A 16727-nucleotide genomic window follows, 5' to 3' on the forward strand; every position below is an offset into this window, starting at 1 on the left:
CGGTACTTCTGGTAAACATCTTTATCGTGCAGGGGAACCATCATGCAACTGCAACATCTGCCTGGTAATCGGAGGATTATGAAAATTTTAAAGGATGTGTACCCTAAATAAAAGCTATACATACACTGTCGGATTTCACTCATTTAGCCCTGTGATCTGCATGAGAAACATTACATTGTATTACAACAGCTGGCGCTCAGGGCTATCCTAATAACCAACACAGTGGTTGCATCTGATTTGAATGACCTTGTTGCCACCTGACATCCTTTGAGCCAAAAAATTGAAGGAATCGGGTATTAAACTGCCAGCCAAACAGTGACTGCTTCCAATCAGATGTAGCCATTATTTGGGTATTCTGACAGCCACAGGTGCTGGCTGTCAGAATACAATGTCCGGAATTGGAGTTTTCTCCATCTGTGCTGTTTAGCATGGATGGGATAATCTATAAATATCTCACAAGGGCTGAATGAGTGTTGTGGCTCATTTTAATGGGTTTAATGTAACCAAAAGGAATCCTAAATATGACCACTCTAAGAAGAGAGGGAAAAACTGAAATGTTATATTTGTAAATTAGCTACATTTGCTTGAATTTAATAAGGAAGTAATGAGTTGTTTTCTTTTTACATATTGCATTAAGAATCTGTTTCAGTCAAGTGTTTTACCTTAGCGAGATGTGCTGTGATCTGTAGAAGTAGTATAACCATAGATGTAGTTTAATTCTCGGTTATTAAATAATAAGAAGAAGAAAATAATTCCTGTTGATCGTACACATGATGGGTTACGTGTACATGTAACTCTGTATTTTTAGCATGTGTGGAATTCTAGAGAACCACACAAAACCGTTCTATGGTGCCCGATTGAGGCAGGCAGGTAGTGATTGGTACTGTCGTGATTGGATTGATGCGCTGGTGTCAGTAATCCTATCCATGACCCAGCAATCGGCGCTGTTCTGTGTCAATTAGTCTCTGGTCATTTCAGAGCATGAAACATCCTGTGGGCTGGGACGGGAACACCGCGCAGGGTTGATTGGCCAAGGGCTAAAGTCCAGCCCACATCCATATTTCAATAAATTGGGGAGCCTGAGATATTAACCTTGTTCTTCCACGAAGCCAGTTTGAAACTGGGGAGTTCCCACATGTTCCAGTATGCTTCTACTAAAGGATAGACTTTGGTAACGTTTATTTCTGTTTTTATCACTTTTTAAATTTTCATAGCAAATTGCCAATTGTGTGTCTTTTATGTATTTTTTGTATCTTTTTTTTTTTTTTTGGTAACTCAGATAAAAACAGAGATAAACTTTACCGAAGTCTATCCTTTTGTAGAAGCATACTGGAATATGTGGGAACTCCCCAGTTTCGAACTGGCTTAGTGGAAAAAACGCAGTCCAAATCTCAGGTTCCCCAATTTATTGAAATATGGATGTAGACTGTACTTTAGCCTTTGGCCAATCAACCCTGGGAGGTTTGAATTGGCCCAGAACGGTGCTGATTGCTGGGTCATGGATAGGATTTCCGACACCAGCTCATCAATCCAATCGCGACAGTACCAATCACTGCCTGCTGCAATCAGGTGCCATAGAACGATTTTGTTCTCAAGGATTCCACACGTGCTAAAAATAGTTACATGTACATGTAACCCATCACGTGTACGATCATAAGGAATTATTTTCATCTCTCCTTAGATCTGTTGAACCAATCAAAGTTCACATACCTTCTGGGGCCTTGTGAATGCCCTGTGTGGATACTTGTAGCCACACTGGCTAGGACTTTCTTTGAAGGATTCAGAAAGGCTTCAGAAAGGTGGCAATATATGTTTACTCGTATGGGAACTTTTATTGGCATCTAGGTGTCAGCGCCTCTTTCTTGGAGCTGACTCTGTCCTGGTTCTGTCCTTTTCAAATGCTAATGAAAGAACATGTGTATGACTAATACTAAATACTATATCTTTAATAACCCAGAATTAAACTACATCTATGATTATACTACTACTACTACAGATCACAGCACATCTCGCTAAGGCAAAACCATCCTACCTTTACATTTATGTCACAGACCCTGCTAAAGAAAAAAAAATCTAGTGCCAAAGAAAAAAACAGGGATCTGTATTGTACTCTACCAAATTTCTTTACCCTTTAGTTCATTTAGCATTCAGTGTAAGCAGCCCACAACTGATATATCCTCTTTGGTTAGATGTATGCACTGGGAGAGTCCTTTCTTTTTATAAGAGAGAGGTATAAGACATGCCTTATGAAAAGCATATTATTATTTGATCCCGAGTTCAGTTTTTTCTTTCTTAACATTATATATTTATATATATATATATATATCTTAAATTTCAGGAAGAACATGAAGGGCAGTATGAAAAATGGCGAGTAGAGAACTCGTGGGGCGATGATCGTGGAAATAAAGGTGAGTGAGACCTGACGTCTAGCATATAGTAGGAAATGGCTGCCTCTCTTAAAAACCGCTTTTATAAATTTATAATAAGAGTCGGGCTGCCTGGTGTTTGGAGCTAAACGGTTGCACTGTATCTATTAGATTTATTAAATTGCAGGTCATTAAAGTGGTTGTTAAGCCACTCAAACCTGTTTGCACCATCAGCACTGCCTCCTATTGTAGTGTCCCCCTCTGTGTATGATTTATAAAAATAAATGCCCCAAATACCCAATTTCAGAGCCAAGATCACGATCACATCACCGGATTCCTCCTCTGACAGGTGCAGTGTGAGGGGCCGAGATTCCCCCGCTGACGTCAGTTGGGAGGGGAGGAGAGACCAGCCGGTCATGTGATCTCCGCTCTGAAATGAGGTATTTGCAGCATTTATTTTTATAAAGCATACAGAGAGGAGGACACTACAATAGGAGGCAGCACAGATGGTGCACACAGGTTAGTGTTATTCAAGCAGCAGTAGGAGGGCGGCATTGTCATGAGCTGACAGGGAGGGAGGGGGGAGAGAGCACAGAGGAGACAGATAGCAGGGCTGCGGATGATGGAGGCACGTAAACTAGTCACGGTGTCAGGGCTCAGCAGCCATAATACACTGTGGTCAGTTTACATAGGGGAGGGTAGAAATTGGCAGGATCAGCCTGTTTTTTTTTAGGTGTTACAGGGGGCCAAATGACACAGCACAAGCACTGTGTCCTACAACATGCTTTAAAGGAGCATGTTTTTTTTTTTGTTTTTTTGTTTTTTTGGCGGGGGGTTAACAAACGCTTTAATATCTGCAGCTTTATTGCACTTTCAAGCAAAAATGTCTTGTTCTGCAAATGCTTGGTCTAGAACAGTGGTTATTTAGTCTTTTTTGAGTCATGGACCCCTTTAGGAATCTGATGAAAGCTATGGACCCCTCCTCTTAAATATATTCACATAAACACAACTTTACTTGCAATGAATATATGTACTTTATTTTATTGAAGTTTGATTGCCTCATACATATAGGGAAGTACACAAAGTTTGAATAAAGTAAACAATCGTAACAAAAATAATTCCAATCCTTTTCATGCAAAAAGTAATGGTCACTCATCATGAAAATGAAATACAATCATCTTGTGCAAATTAAACAAAACCATTTTATTTCTGCTTAAATCTATTACTAACTGCTACTAGAAATTGAGAACTAGCACTTGCTATTTTGGAGTGGCCCAAGATAGTGGTTGAGCAGAGAATGATGATACAAATTTACATGGTGAACATGGGCCCAACAACATGTCAAGAAGCACTTGGGGGTTAGCGCTATAAGCAGCATCAAGGGTGTGTTTTCTTTAATTTCTTTTGTGTGGTAACCATTGTTTGAGAAAAGGGGGGCTACATAGTGAATGTAAATGCGTGGTTTTTTGTTTTTTAATCTGACCCTCACAGACCCCCTGAAACTCATCCATGGATCACATAGGGGTCCATGGACCTCGAGTGTAAGAACCCTTGGTCTGGAGGACCAGTTCTAACTATACTTTTAAGATGTCTTTTTGAAGTCAATATACGCAAAACAGGAATTTATGGGTGCATACCTGTGGGCCTAAGTATCCACTAGTTTTATATCTTTGGGTATTTCTTTCGTTTAGATGGCTTTACAGATAAGAAAGTTATCTGCTCAAGGTCCTGGTGAAAATAGGAATCACTATAAGTAGGGATTCCCCGATACCAAGCATTTGGTATCGGGTCTTCGCCAAAATGCTCCAGATACCAAAACCGATTCTTTGTGGTGCAAATCACATTGCAAAGAATCACATGCGATTTGAACAGGAATGCGGTGCGATTCCTGTTTGAATCGCAGGCAATTTCCCCCACCGTTCCTGTGTGTGTGTGCATAGAAAGGGATTAAAGCACCATCTAGTGGGCAGTTTACATTTTTTTTTAAACTCAGAGTACATATCTGGTAGCAAATCAGGGCTGCTGGAGGAGATGTGGAGGCAGCCCGCCCCTAAGCCGGCATCACATCCGCCCTATACCCACGGGTCCTGGAACTTCTCCAACCCTGTGAGCACCCCCCTCGGCCCTGATTTGCTACTGGATATGTACTGTGAGTATTGGTACTCGGTATCGGCAAGTACTTGACCGAAAGTATCGGTACGTATACTCGCCGATAAAAAAAAAAATGGTATTGGTGCAGCCCTAACTATAAGGCTGGGAGAGGTGGACCTATCCATGAAAAAAGGGGCCCCAAGTGAATATGGGATATCTATATATATATATATATATATATATATATATATATATATATATAATTTTTTTTTTTTTTTTTTTTTTTTTTTTTCAATATCTTCATTAACCTACTTGCTGCTTTATGGTTGAACTGGGTGGACTTGTGTCTTTTTTCAACCTGACTAACTATGTAACTATGTAACATTAAGCACATGAAGCAAAGTAGTGTTATGCAGTAAATTACCCAAAGCAATAATTTTCTACTTTATTAACTACTAAAAGCTGGTTTCTGATTGGGTGAATAAGCTCCAAAATGTTGGTTACATGAGTCATTTTTAAGTGTATAGCAAAAAAAACTTTTAACCACTTCAAGACCCCCTAATGTGCAGTTACATTACCGGTTTGAAGTGTTTTTTTTTCAGCTGGCGATCCTCTTTCAGATAAAAGCAAACCGAGCATTTGATTAGCCGCTGGATCACTTTTAGAAGCAGCAGGAGTCGTTGCATTAAAATTCATTAAAGTGTATCCCCCCCTCCCCAAAAAAAAAAAATAGCGTTTGAAAGACCGTTGCGCAAATAAAATACTGTGTCACATTAAAAAATGACGTTTTATTTTCTAGGTGTCTTTTTTTAGCAAAAGATGCTGATTTTAACCTGTAAACAAAGTGTCAGAAGAAGGCCTGGTCTTAAAGTGGTTAATGTTTTGGATAGGGTAGAGCAGTCTCTGTCCTGCAGATTTCCCTTTAAATCCTGTCTAGGAGACACAACAGGAAATGTGAATAAATTGGCCCAAAGTGAAGGGAATTCCAATCTTGTCGCAGTTGGATGATTTACCCTCACCTTTGCTCTGGTGAATGCCTCAGTGACAATGGACAAGTCTCAGGCATTATTTAAATGTCAACACAACAAAGATTTTTGCAAGTAAATCAATTGCATAACATATTCTATATGCACATATAATTATAATCTTACAGGAAGATTAATGAAGAAGTTATTGATCTGATAACAGGTTCTCTTTAAAGAGGATTCATAGTGATTTTTTTTTTTTTTTTTTTTTTAAGTACTGTAGCTGCTGACTTTTAATATACATACACTTGCCAGTCCAGGGATCCAGCAATGTCATCATTGGGACAGTTCTTTGCCAATTTTTGGGTCCCTGGGGCTGCTATCTTGCTCATGAGAATCCAGCTGTGACTTTCTGTGGGGTCTAAACCTCTGCTTAGGCAAGTTGAGTGAAAGTGGGACCATGTACCTGCCAGAAATACTTTTAGATACCTGTTCCCTGAAAATCAAATTCCAAGACCAGCAGAGGAAGGGGGAAGGAGGAGGATCAGCGGAACTTCCATTTTTCAGGTGCCTTGTATGACACAAACTGGCAGCACTGATCAATCATTCACAAATCGTAAACCCTGTCTGTGCTGACTGAAGTCTGAAAATAAATTAGCCAGTATTTTGTCACTAACTAATATTTTTCCTCATTGAGACAAACTATTTGTGTGTTACAGCATTTGAACACATCTTAAAGTGATACCAAACATCTCCAAAGATAATCCATACACATCTACTACTTAATGGCCCTGTATTTTTATTTTTCATTAAATTGTTTCTTACTGTTTCATTCTCCCCTTTCCCCCCTCACTTCCATTTACTTGGAATAAGCAATGCATATTGGTTGTAGTCATGTGCATTGCTGTATGCATGCTACAAATCCCATAGTCTATAGTATTGTACACCTCGGGAGTGAGCAAGAGAGGGTGGCTAGGTTCCTACCTACAGTGAGACCATGGTGGATGAACTTGTCCACCCTCTAATGCCGTGTACACACGGGCGGACTTGTCGACCAGACTGGTCCGACGGGACGAATCCGTCGGACAATTCAACCGTGCGTGGGCTTCATGCAAGCGGACTTTTTCGGTCAAAAATCAGACGGACTTTAGATTTGGAACATGTTTCAAATCTTTCCGACGGACTCGAGTCCGGGCGAAAAATCCGCTCGTCTGTATGCTAGTCCGACGGACGAAAACCAACGCTAGGCACCTATTGGCTACTGGCTATCAACTTCCTTATTTTAGTCCGGTCGTACGTCATCACGTACGAATCCGTCAGACTTTGGTGTGATCGTGTATAGGCAAGTCCGTTTGTTCGAAAGTCCTTCGGAAAGACCGTCGGACCTTTGATGCCGAAAAGTCCGCCTGTGTGTACATGGCAGGAAGTTGGTTCACAGCAACAAAAAAGTACCTTCTATCGCTCTCAGCTCCTTCCAATTTTCAGTACGATTAGTTGAATATATTTTTTTAAACCAGAGTTTAGTGTTGCTTTAAACTTGTCTAGGTATAATTTAATTAATTTGCCTATGTAAAGTTATATACCTATGTAACTTGATGGCTTTCACATTTTCGATCCCCTGACTATTTTACCTGGAATTTTCCAAAGCAAAAAGATAGCTGTGCATTTAGTTGTGTAATGAAAAGGAAATCATGGCTGGATTGCTTATACTGGACGAGGGTAAACTGAAACCGTCAGTGCATTAAATCTGTAAAAGCACCATTGCCTGGATAACATTTAATCTAATACCTGAAATTCCTTTGAATCTCCAACCGCCTTATTAATTAGCAGAGCTTTCCAGGGTTGTAACACAGACTGTCTGGAATGGGCCTCTGCAAAACGCCACAGAGATTACAGCAAGAGATTCCGTAGCTGATTATTGGATACGTCTTTTCACAGCAGAAATGTTCTTTGTACATGTGCCAGAACATGCGGATTGGTAATGTTCTGTGATTGCAGCTATAAAGATCATTTGTAGTATTAGACTTATCTCATTTGTATTCCATTTTTCACCCTTGGGTTAAGTGGATGTTCCCTGGATGTATCAAAGTCTTGTAATTTAAAATACAAAGTATTTGATTTATTGCTGTGCTTTTGTTTGTTGGTGGTTGGATGAATATATTCTCCTTGCATAATGTTTGTTGATGATGACATCCAGTCAGAATTGAAAATAAAGTGAACCTGTTTGCAGAAGCTTGTGATGTGTATTAATGGCTGAATACTTGCAGCTTCCCACGTGTTACTTCCATTCTTCACGCAGCTTCTTTACAGTTTTGGGTACTCTGGACCTAAGCAAGGTGTATGTGGAAAATACGGATTTGCAGTCCTGATCATGACCTATTGGGGTTGATTTCTTCAAACTGGAGAGTGCAAAATCTGGTGCAGCTGTGCATGGTAGCCAATCGGCTTCTAACTTCAGCTTGTTCAATTAAGCTTTGGCAAAATAATGTGGATGTTGCACCCTCTAGTTTTAGTAAATCAATCCCCCTGTGTTTATAGTGGGGTCCAACTCAGAGGGTGAGGGCACAGTGGTAATGATTTATCACACATAATGGAGTAAAAGATCACGCGAAGATTTTGCACTGTCTGCTGTGAACATTTAATCAGAACGCTTTTCTGGATTTTTTTTCATATTTATATTTGTTTTGTACATTTATCATTGTTTTTACACCTGTGCCACTATTTTACCTGGAATTTTCCAAAGCACAAAGATAGCTGTGCATTTAGTTGTGTAATAAAAAGGAAATCATGGCTGGATTGCTTATACGGGACGAGTTGTTGTTTGAACACTTATTTTCACTATTTGAAGTACTGGATGTGCACGTTCATTATTATTATTTTTGTTTTGCAAATATAATTTTTATTAAACTTCAGGAAAGGGCAGAGCCCAAATAAAACAATAACAACGTGTAAACAGGCACGTGCATTATTTAGGTTTTACCAATCAGGCATTTTTTTTGATTTGCTTGGTGCTTTGTATATATAACAATTACAAATTGGTTGTGATATCTGCTGTGTATTTATATTTTGATAACCAAAACCACTGGAAAAAAACAACTGAACTTTACTAAATCCCATGACCTGCGCCATGTCATGTATCCTCAACTGATGTACATTATGTAGCAAGTAAGACAACAAACATCTCTCCGCCTTATCTATTGTGGTCTCTTGAGGTCAAACAGCTCACCTAGACTAGTACTGACCATGTCCCCATACAAAATTTAATTTAAAGGGATTTGGCATGTCAAGCACCTATAGCTGGAAACCAGGTACCCCCAAAATACTTGTATATACTTTTCATTCTTTCTGTGTGCACTCTATGTAAAGCCCTGCCAGGAGGTCAAACTGCTCTTTACATCTCACACTCATGCACAGTTCAGATCTTCTCCAGAGAGTTAGTTTTTCTCACAGTATCTCACAAAAGTGAGTACACCCCTCAGATTTTTGTAAATATTTTATTATATCTTTTCATGTGACAACACTGAAGAAATGACACTTTGTTGCAATGTAAAGTATTGAGTGTACAGCTTGTATGACAGTGTAAATTTGCTGTCTCCTCAAAATAACTCAACACACAGCCATTAATGTCTGAACCGCTGGCAACAAAAGTGAGTACACCCCCAAGTGAAAATGTCCAAAGTGTCAATATTTTGTGTGGCCACCATTATTTTCCAGCACTGCCTTAACCCTCTTTGGCATGGAGTTCACCAGAGCTTCACAGGTTGCCACTGGAGTCCTTTTCCACTCCTCCATGACAACATCACGGAGCTGGTGGATGTCTCATCAGACCACAGGACAATCTATGTCCTTAGTATGCTTGTCTTCAGCAAACTGTTTACAGGATTTCTTGTGCATCATCTTTAGAAGAGGCTTCCTTCTGGGGCCGACAGCCATGCAGACGAATTTGATGCAGTATGTGGTGTATGGTCTGAGCACTGATAGGCTGACCCCACCCCCCACCCCTTCAACCTCTGCAGCAATGCTGGCAGCACTCATATGTCTATTTCCCAAAGACAACCTCTGGATTTGATGCTGAGCACGTGCACTCAACTTCTTTGGTCGACCATGGCGAGGCCTGTTCTGAGTGGAACCTGTCCTGTTAAACCGCTGTATGGTCTTGGCAATCTTCTCATAGCCTAGGCCATCTTTATGTGGAGCAACAATTCTTTTTTTCAGATCCTCAGAGTTCTTTACCATGAGGTGCCATGTTGAACTTCCAGTGACCAGTATAAGAGAGGAAGAGCGATAACACCAAATTTGACACACCTGCTCCCCCATTCACACCTGAGACCTTGTAACACTAACGAGTCACATGACACCAGGCAGGAAAAATGGCTAATTGGGCCTAATTTGGACATTTGCACTTAGGGGTGTAGTCACTTTTGTTGCTAGCAGTTTAGACATTAATGGCTGTGTGTTGAGTTATTTTGAGGGGACAGCAAATTTACACTGTCATACAAGCTGTACACTCACTATGAAAGATATTGGAAGGGAGGAATAATTCAGGAGCACCTCGTCCCAGAAAATAGTTTTAGAAAGAAATATATGGGCTTTGAGGCCATAAACTGGCCCCAGGGACTTTTAAACGGTGCTGGGGTCAATGAGGTAGAGAATGTAAGATAAAACAATTCCTTTATTTAACAATGTTTTCAAAAAACAGACATTGACTTAAGACAAACATTTAGAAATAGATTTACAAAGTAAATACAAAAACATTTTTTCTTGGATACAGAGATTAATACCACTTTCTCAACATGTTTCGCTTTCCTAAGCTTCTTCAGGAGATATATTGTGGTATTATGATCAGCTATAAAAGTAAGAAAGATATATGTAAAAATAGGAATTACATGTCTGCTGAATGTATTTTGTATTTACTTTGTAAATCTATTTCTAAATGTTTGTCTTAAGTCAATGTCTGTTTTTTTGAAAACATTGTTAAATAAAGGAATTGTTTTATCTTACATTCTCTACCTCATTGACCCCAGCACTGTTTAAAAGTCCCTGGGGCCAGTTTATGGCCTCAAAGCCCATATATTTCTTTCTGTACACTCACTACTTTACATTGTAGCAAAGTGTCATTTCTTCAGTGTTGTCACATGAAAAGATATAATAAAATATTTACAAAAATCTGAGGGGTGTACTCACTTTTGTGAGATACTGTGTGTGTGTGTGTGTGTGTGTGTGTGTGTGTGTGTGTATATATATATATATATATATATATAATGTGTGTGTGTATGTAATTTTTTTTTTTTTTTTATAAAAGAAACAAGTAATATATTGTACATCACACGTGCTTGGATTGAGTCTTTAGCGTGTGTTTCCCATTATATTTTTTAAATATACTGTATTTTACAGAAGCCTTTTTACCATAGTTGAGCAGATGATACACTATCATAGGTTTGGAGTTTTGAAAGCGGAACTGCAAATCCCAATCCATCTCTGAGCTTCTAGTCTAAGGAGTATGCTAGGAATTGTAGTTCCTCTAGTTACTGAGTAGATGCAGAGCCTTACCCAACACATTATTTGTAACACAAATGGCACGGATTAGGAATTTAGGTGGGGCTAGAAAGGAAACCGTGTAGGGCAAGAAAGCAGCACAGCACAATGGCCGGCACTCTGCCTATCTGCTCGGCCTATCCTCCTTGTGAAAACTGAAGGAACTGTTCTTGTTTTCCTTCCCTGTAATCATGACATTGTGTCATTCAGCTGCTTCCAGGACTGTAACCAAAGTATGATTCCAACTATAGAAGATCACACATGTTCCAGAAACACATTCTTAGCCAATTTATTAGGTACATCTTCTTAATGGCATCAAGGCCCCACTGCCTCAGATAGTCTCCTGGTGTTAGGCTGTTTATTGCTGTTCTCCTTGTGTTTTTAAATACTTCATACCACCAGTACCATTGCATATATAATGTGAAAATGTTCTTGTAAATGTAAAAATACAAAATATTTGGTTCCCCTAGAATTTCTTGTGGCAGGTTGCCTAGGCTGTCCAGATGCCTCCTGGGAAATGATGTCATCAGGCTTCCTTCTTCCCATCTGGAGATGTAATTACAAGGTGGGGTGGGAAGACCTCAATATACCAAATGGTTTTTTTGTTTAGAAATACCCATTTTTGTGAAGGAAAGCACACTTATGTATGTGAAATATATGTGCAGAACGTAAGTATTGCCACTGCTCCTCCCCGGATTTTCATAGTGAAAAATTAGCTTCTCTTTCATGGTTTAAAGAGAGAGGTGCTCCTGGTCTGCTCTGGCATGAGCTTTGTTGACATTGACTGCAATGTTGTGGAGGGGTAGGCAGAAATACCTAATTTACAAAGACTGCATTGAGCTTGAACCAGTGGATACTGGCCCACTTTTTTTCAAAATGTGTTTTTAGAGCAATTGGGAAAAAAAGGACACCTTCAGTACCAAGTAAGATAGTAGGTTGTTGGGAAGAACGTTATAGCCTAATGCCCTGTACACACGGTCGGACATTGATCGGACATTCCGACAACAAAATCCATGGATTTTTTCCGACGGATGTTGGCTCAAACTTGTCTTGCATACACACGGTCACACAAAGTTGTCGGAAAATCCGATCGTTCTGAACGCGGTGACGTAAAACACGCACGTCGGGACTATAAATGGGGCAGTAGCCAATAGCTTTCGTCTCTTAATTTATTCTGAGCATGCGTGGCACTTTGTCGGATTTGTGTACACACGATCGGAATTTCCGACAACAGATTTTGTTGTTGGAAAATTTTATAGCAAGCTCTCAAACTTTGTGTGTCGGAAATGCCTATAGAAAATGTGTGATGAAGCCTACACACGGTCGGAATTTCCGACAACAAGGTCCTATCACACATTTTCTGTCGGAAAATCCCACTGTGTGTACAGGGCATAAGTTAACAGGAAGACTGTGTCCACTTGGGTCTTTTTTAAATGAAAATATTTTTGAGAATGTACTATGAATCTACACATTGCTAGAAAAGTAGGTAAAACTGTTAAAGTGGTTGTAAACCCTTATATATACCCAGTAATGTGACGGGCCTCAGGTGATACAAAGCTGAATCAAATCCTCCTACTTATGTTCTACCTGTTTATCTACAGCTGTCTTTCCCTTACATACATTCAAAAGGCAGAATTTACTCAGGATCTCTCAGCTCTGAAAAGCAGGGGGTGGAGAGCTGAAGTTGCATAAGTGAGGAAAGCTCTGAAATCTGATTGGAGGAAAGGTACACCCCCCCCCCCCCCCCCCCCTTTACATAGCACACAGGAACAGAGCTGAGGCTGTCAATCACCCTCCCCTGTCACTATTTTTTCTTGGTGTCAGGAAAATTTGTCAGAAGTGATTTATGTTTATAGAGGAAGGAGACCACAGACAGAAATTACACTCAGTGCTCTGGATTGAGACAGGTACACACTGTTGAGCAATATGCTTTGTTCATATTTCATGTCTGAGGTTTACAACCACTTTAAGTATTTTTATAACTCTTTATTTTAAGATAATGTGTTGCTTTTTAACTACACCAGAATTGTCCTTTAATGAATACTTTCTATATCCACCCAGGCTATCTGATCATGACGGATGAATGGTTCTCCGAATATGTCTATGAGGTGGTTGTGGATAAGAAGCACGTCCCTGAAGAAGTCCTGGAGGTTTTAAAGCAGGACCCTGTGGTGCTACCAGCCTGGGACCCAATGGGCGCATTGGCTTAGTAAATAAGTGACTGCTCTTTTTGTTTTGGCCTCTCTTCTTCATCATCATTTTCATTATCACCAAGACTAGACATTCCCTTCTCCCATCTCAGTGTAGCACTGGAACAATAGAGTCAAGCAAACACTGCATGTTTTCTCATGAAATAGAAGAGGGATAGACTTTGATCCCCAGCAGTCTGCTGTACCTCGAACCCAGCACTCAGGAATTCTCTTCATCCAGATCATCTCACATTCTGTAATTCAGTCTTTTTTGGTACCAAATTATAGATTACGTTATTACAGATCTTTTACCCATAATAATGGCAAAATCCATCTCCACTAATAATGGACCAGAAGAGGTGATTGTAGCATAAAAACTAAACATGTGCTGTCCCTTTTTAAATGTATTTTCCTGAACCTCATTTAGGCCTGACTGGTTGCATTTATATTACACCAAGTGTCTGAGATTTTTACCTACAGTACATAGGAAGAGTCACAGAAAGGGTTGTTTGGACTGGACTTTAATAAAGTCCTTCTACAGCCAAAGCCTTTTTTATTTTTTAGATTACGTGGGAAAGGGTTCTGTCATGTTTTTACTGCCATCTCTGTCCCTATTGAGAATATTACTTTTCCTGTCTGGAGAGGATATGATGGGAAATCTCTATAACAGAGACACAGATGAAAACAAAAATGCATTTTAGTAGAGTGGAGAAGGTTAGAACGTCAGACAGTGTTATTGCTGCCTGTTCATTCCTGGAGACAGTCACATCCCCCATTACTGTATGGGTATCACAGAGAGTAAGAAAAAACTTACATTTTCCCCATTCTTTTAGAACTAAAAAAAATTTGCTGGTTTTGGGCTCTTTTCATAGGCACTTTGTTTTCAGAACAGAAGGTCGCGCAATTTTTGCCGTGATTTTGTAAGGGTCAAAAGGTCACCAATGTAAAAAACACAAAATGCCTATAATCTGCCAAAAAAGAAGCTCCTGTATTTTTTTGAGCTTCAGGCATTTTGCTTCAGATGACAAAATGCTCAGATGTGTGCAGGGGCCATTGAAATGAATGGGATTTGTCTTGGGCGTTTTTAGCGCTGAGGCTTACAGCAGGAAAACGCCCAAAAATACCTAGATGTGAACAGAGCCTTAAGGCTGCATTCACACCTAAGCGTTTTCAGCTCATAAAACACCTGAAAAACCCCCAACTAGCAAATTCTATTAATTTCAATGGCACCTGTTCACATCTGAGCGTTTTGTCACCTGAAGCAAAATGCCTGAAAAACGCCTTAAGCTCAGAAAAGAACAAGAGCTTCTTTGGGACAGATTACAGGCGTTTTTTCTGCTTTTTACATTGATGACCTGTACATAATCACGTGAGTTTGAAATGCTTAGGTGTGAATGCAGCCTAAAGTGAACATTTCCATTGCTCTAGTTTGTAAACATAAAGACCCAAAAATACAAAATTTAGGTGCCACTCAGGTAGAAAGGTAAAGTCCAGCTTAGACTTCTGTGGTTGCAGGCAGGGGCAGGGAGCTCATCCTAGCTCCAAGCTGCAGCAATGTCAGAGAAAAAAATCTATAAGTCACATATCATGAAGCAGAACCATGTGCATGGAGTGTGATGATTGGCAGCCTCAGCCTGAACTCCAGCCAGGCCACACTCCCAACATGTTTCGCTCCGTCCATGGAGTTTAATTATGGGGGTGGGAGTTCGGAGCATAAGGGGGTGTTTATAAGAGCATCATTGGCTGTCATGTGATAGAAATGGATGACACACAGGTGCTTAAGCAAGCAATCGAGTGGATAACGGTAGTATGTAAACATACTGCAAGGGGGGCGCCCCTTTTTCTCATAAATGTGCAGACTAAATAGTGCTGTAACTAATGTGCACATTTTGGCTTTTGGTCAAAATTCAGTAACTTTCTCTGAACTTGAAACTGTCACTGGATTGGCAAAGGTGACACGGCTGAAAAAGATTATTCCCTGATCTCTGTATACCCATCTTCTTACCTTTGCTCCCTTGCAGCTCATTGTACAATTAAAAAAGGGTGTGTTTGGCCAATATAGTGAAAGACTGCAAAACCTCTAATAGGCAAGTTCAAAATTATGGTTATGTTAAGAACAACCTTAATGACAAAAAATGTGTGTATAAAAATTAGTCCATCTGTGAATCAGCTGCTAGATCCAATGAAAATGTCCATCCAAAACGATACAGTAAAGGTTCAGTGCAAACATATCCAAAAATGCTTCATCACCATGCTAAGGAATAAATAGATGGAAGCTTACCAAATCCAAAGATCCTAAAAGGATCTATATGCGCATGTCTCCACAATGGGAAATCGGCTGTTAATGATCACTTACTGGAACTCAGGCTGGACACTGACTCCCCCTGCTGTTGAATCCTTGTGTGTGTTTGTCCCCACCAGAGTAATTCAGCTAGTTATTGTCAGAAACCTTGAAATCAGACCGAAACAGAAGTACAGTTAAATAACACTTGTTTAATAATAAAAGTAAAAAGAACAAACGTAGTCAAAACATAGCCACAGTTCAGTAACCGGAACAGATAGTCAGCCAAGCCAGAAGTCAGGGATCAAAGTAGTGGAACAGGAAGCAGGATACAGAGCCAGAAGGGATGTCAGCAAAGCCAGTTCTTAAACAGGAACGCAGGAGATAGTTTCTTGTGATGTTGACCAAGGCGAAGGCAGAGCTCCTCTGGACTGGCCGGCTTAAGTAGGCAGGACTGACGAGCAGGATATCAACAGTTGAGTAACTGTAGAGAGAGATGGGAGCTGGCAATTAGCCGACAGCTGAGCGGCCAGCTCAGAGAAGGAAGGGTTGAGCCTAGCCTTGACAGTTATGAACTGTCGCTGGGATTCACATTAGACACCAGCTTAAAGTGCTCAAAAATAAGTGTGTTGGAGAGGTAGAAAAAAAGCTCATAGTGCATTAACTTTTTAAACAGATAAAAGTTTAATAAAAAGTTGCACTGACAAAAAAATTAGATAAAATAGCACAATAGTGTGAGCATGACCACGTGTAGTACAGTCTGTGCTCTAAAATGCCACACTGCTAGCTCCTTCCCCTGAATAGGCGTAAACTGGGATTGGAGGCTCATTGCTTCTTCCCAACTTCAAAATCGGCTTTTTCAATGGGGGGGGGGGGGGGGGGGCGGTGATATTACTCTCCCAGTCATGTGACAGTGTTCAGGCCTAGTTGGGGTCTGACAGGGAAGCAGGTCACGAGCTTCCCCATGCCTGAAGGTGTCGGGTAGTCTCCCCTGCTGCAAAGGCGCTAGGTGGGAGTGCAGGTAATGTCAGTATCCCAGGATCAGTGAATACCAGTTGTAGAGATACTGTCACATTTGCCCTGGTATGTAGCATATAGGTGTGGTACATTTTTGTTTGCAGACAGTAACTTACGAGGTAATGAAGCCAGGATCTATACTGCAGCTTCATTTTAAATTGATTCTGAGTCTAATAAAAATGCCTAAAAATATGCTTCCTGCAAAGAAGATGGTTAATACTTAGTGGTTGTATACCCATTTTTTAATTTATTTTTACCAACAGGTAAGCCTATAATAAAACTT

General features: G+C 40.2%; 1 protein-coding gene across 1 annotated transcript in view; it reads left to right on the plus strand.

The window, feature by feature from the left end:
- The window catches only part of BLMH (bleomycin hydrolase), a 116620-nt gene extending 100311 nt beyond the window's left edge, over positions 1 to 16309 (plus strand). The window contains exons 11-12 of the mRNA XM_073616845.1: positions 2339 to 2408; positions 13019 to 16309. Of these exons, the coding sequence (XP_073472946.1) occupies positions 2339 to 2408; positions 13019 to 13167 (219 nt within the window). The 3' untranslated portion in view covers positions 13168 to 16309. The remainder of the gene's footprint in view (positions 1 to 2338; positions 2409 to 13018) is intronic.
- Positions 16310 to 16727: the final 418 nt, after the last annotated feature.

This window comes from Aquarana catesbeiana, linkage group LG02 (assembly GCF_042186555.1).
Source record: "Aquarana catesbeiana isolate 2022-GZ linkage group LG02, ASM4218655v1, whole genome shotgun sequence".
NCBI lineage: Eukaryota > Metazoa > Chordata > Amphibia > Anura > Ranidae > Aquarana > Aquarana catesbeiana.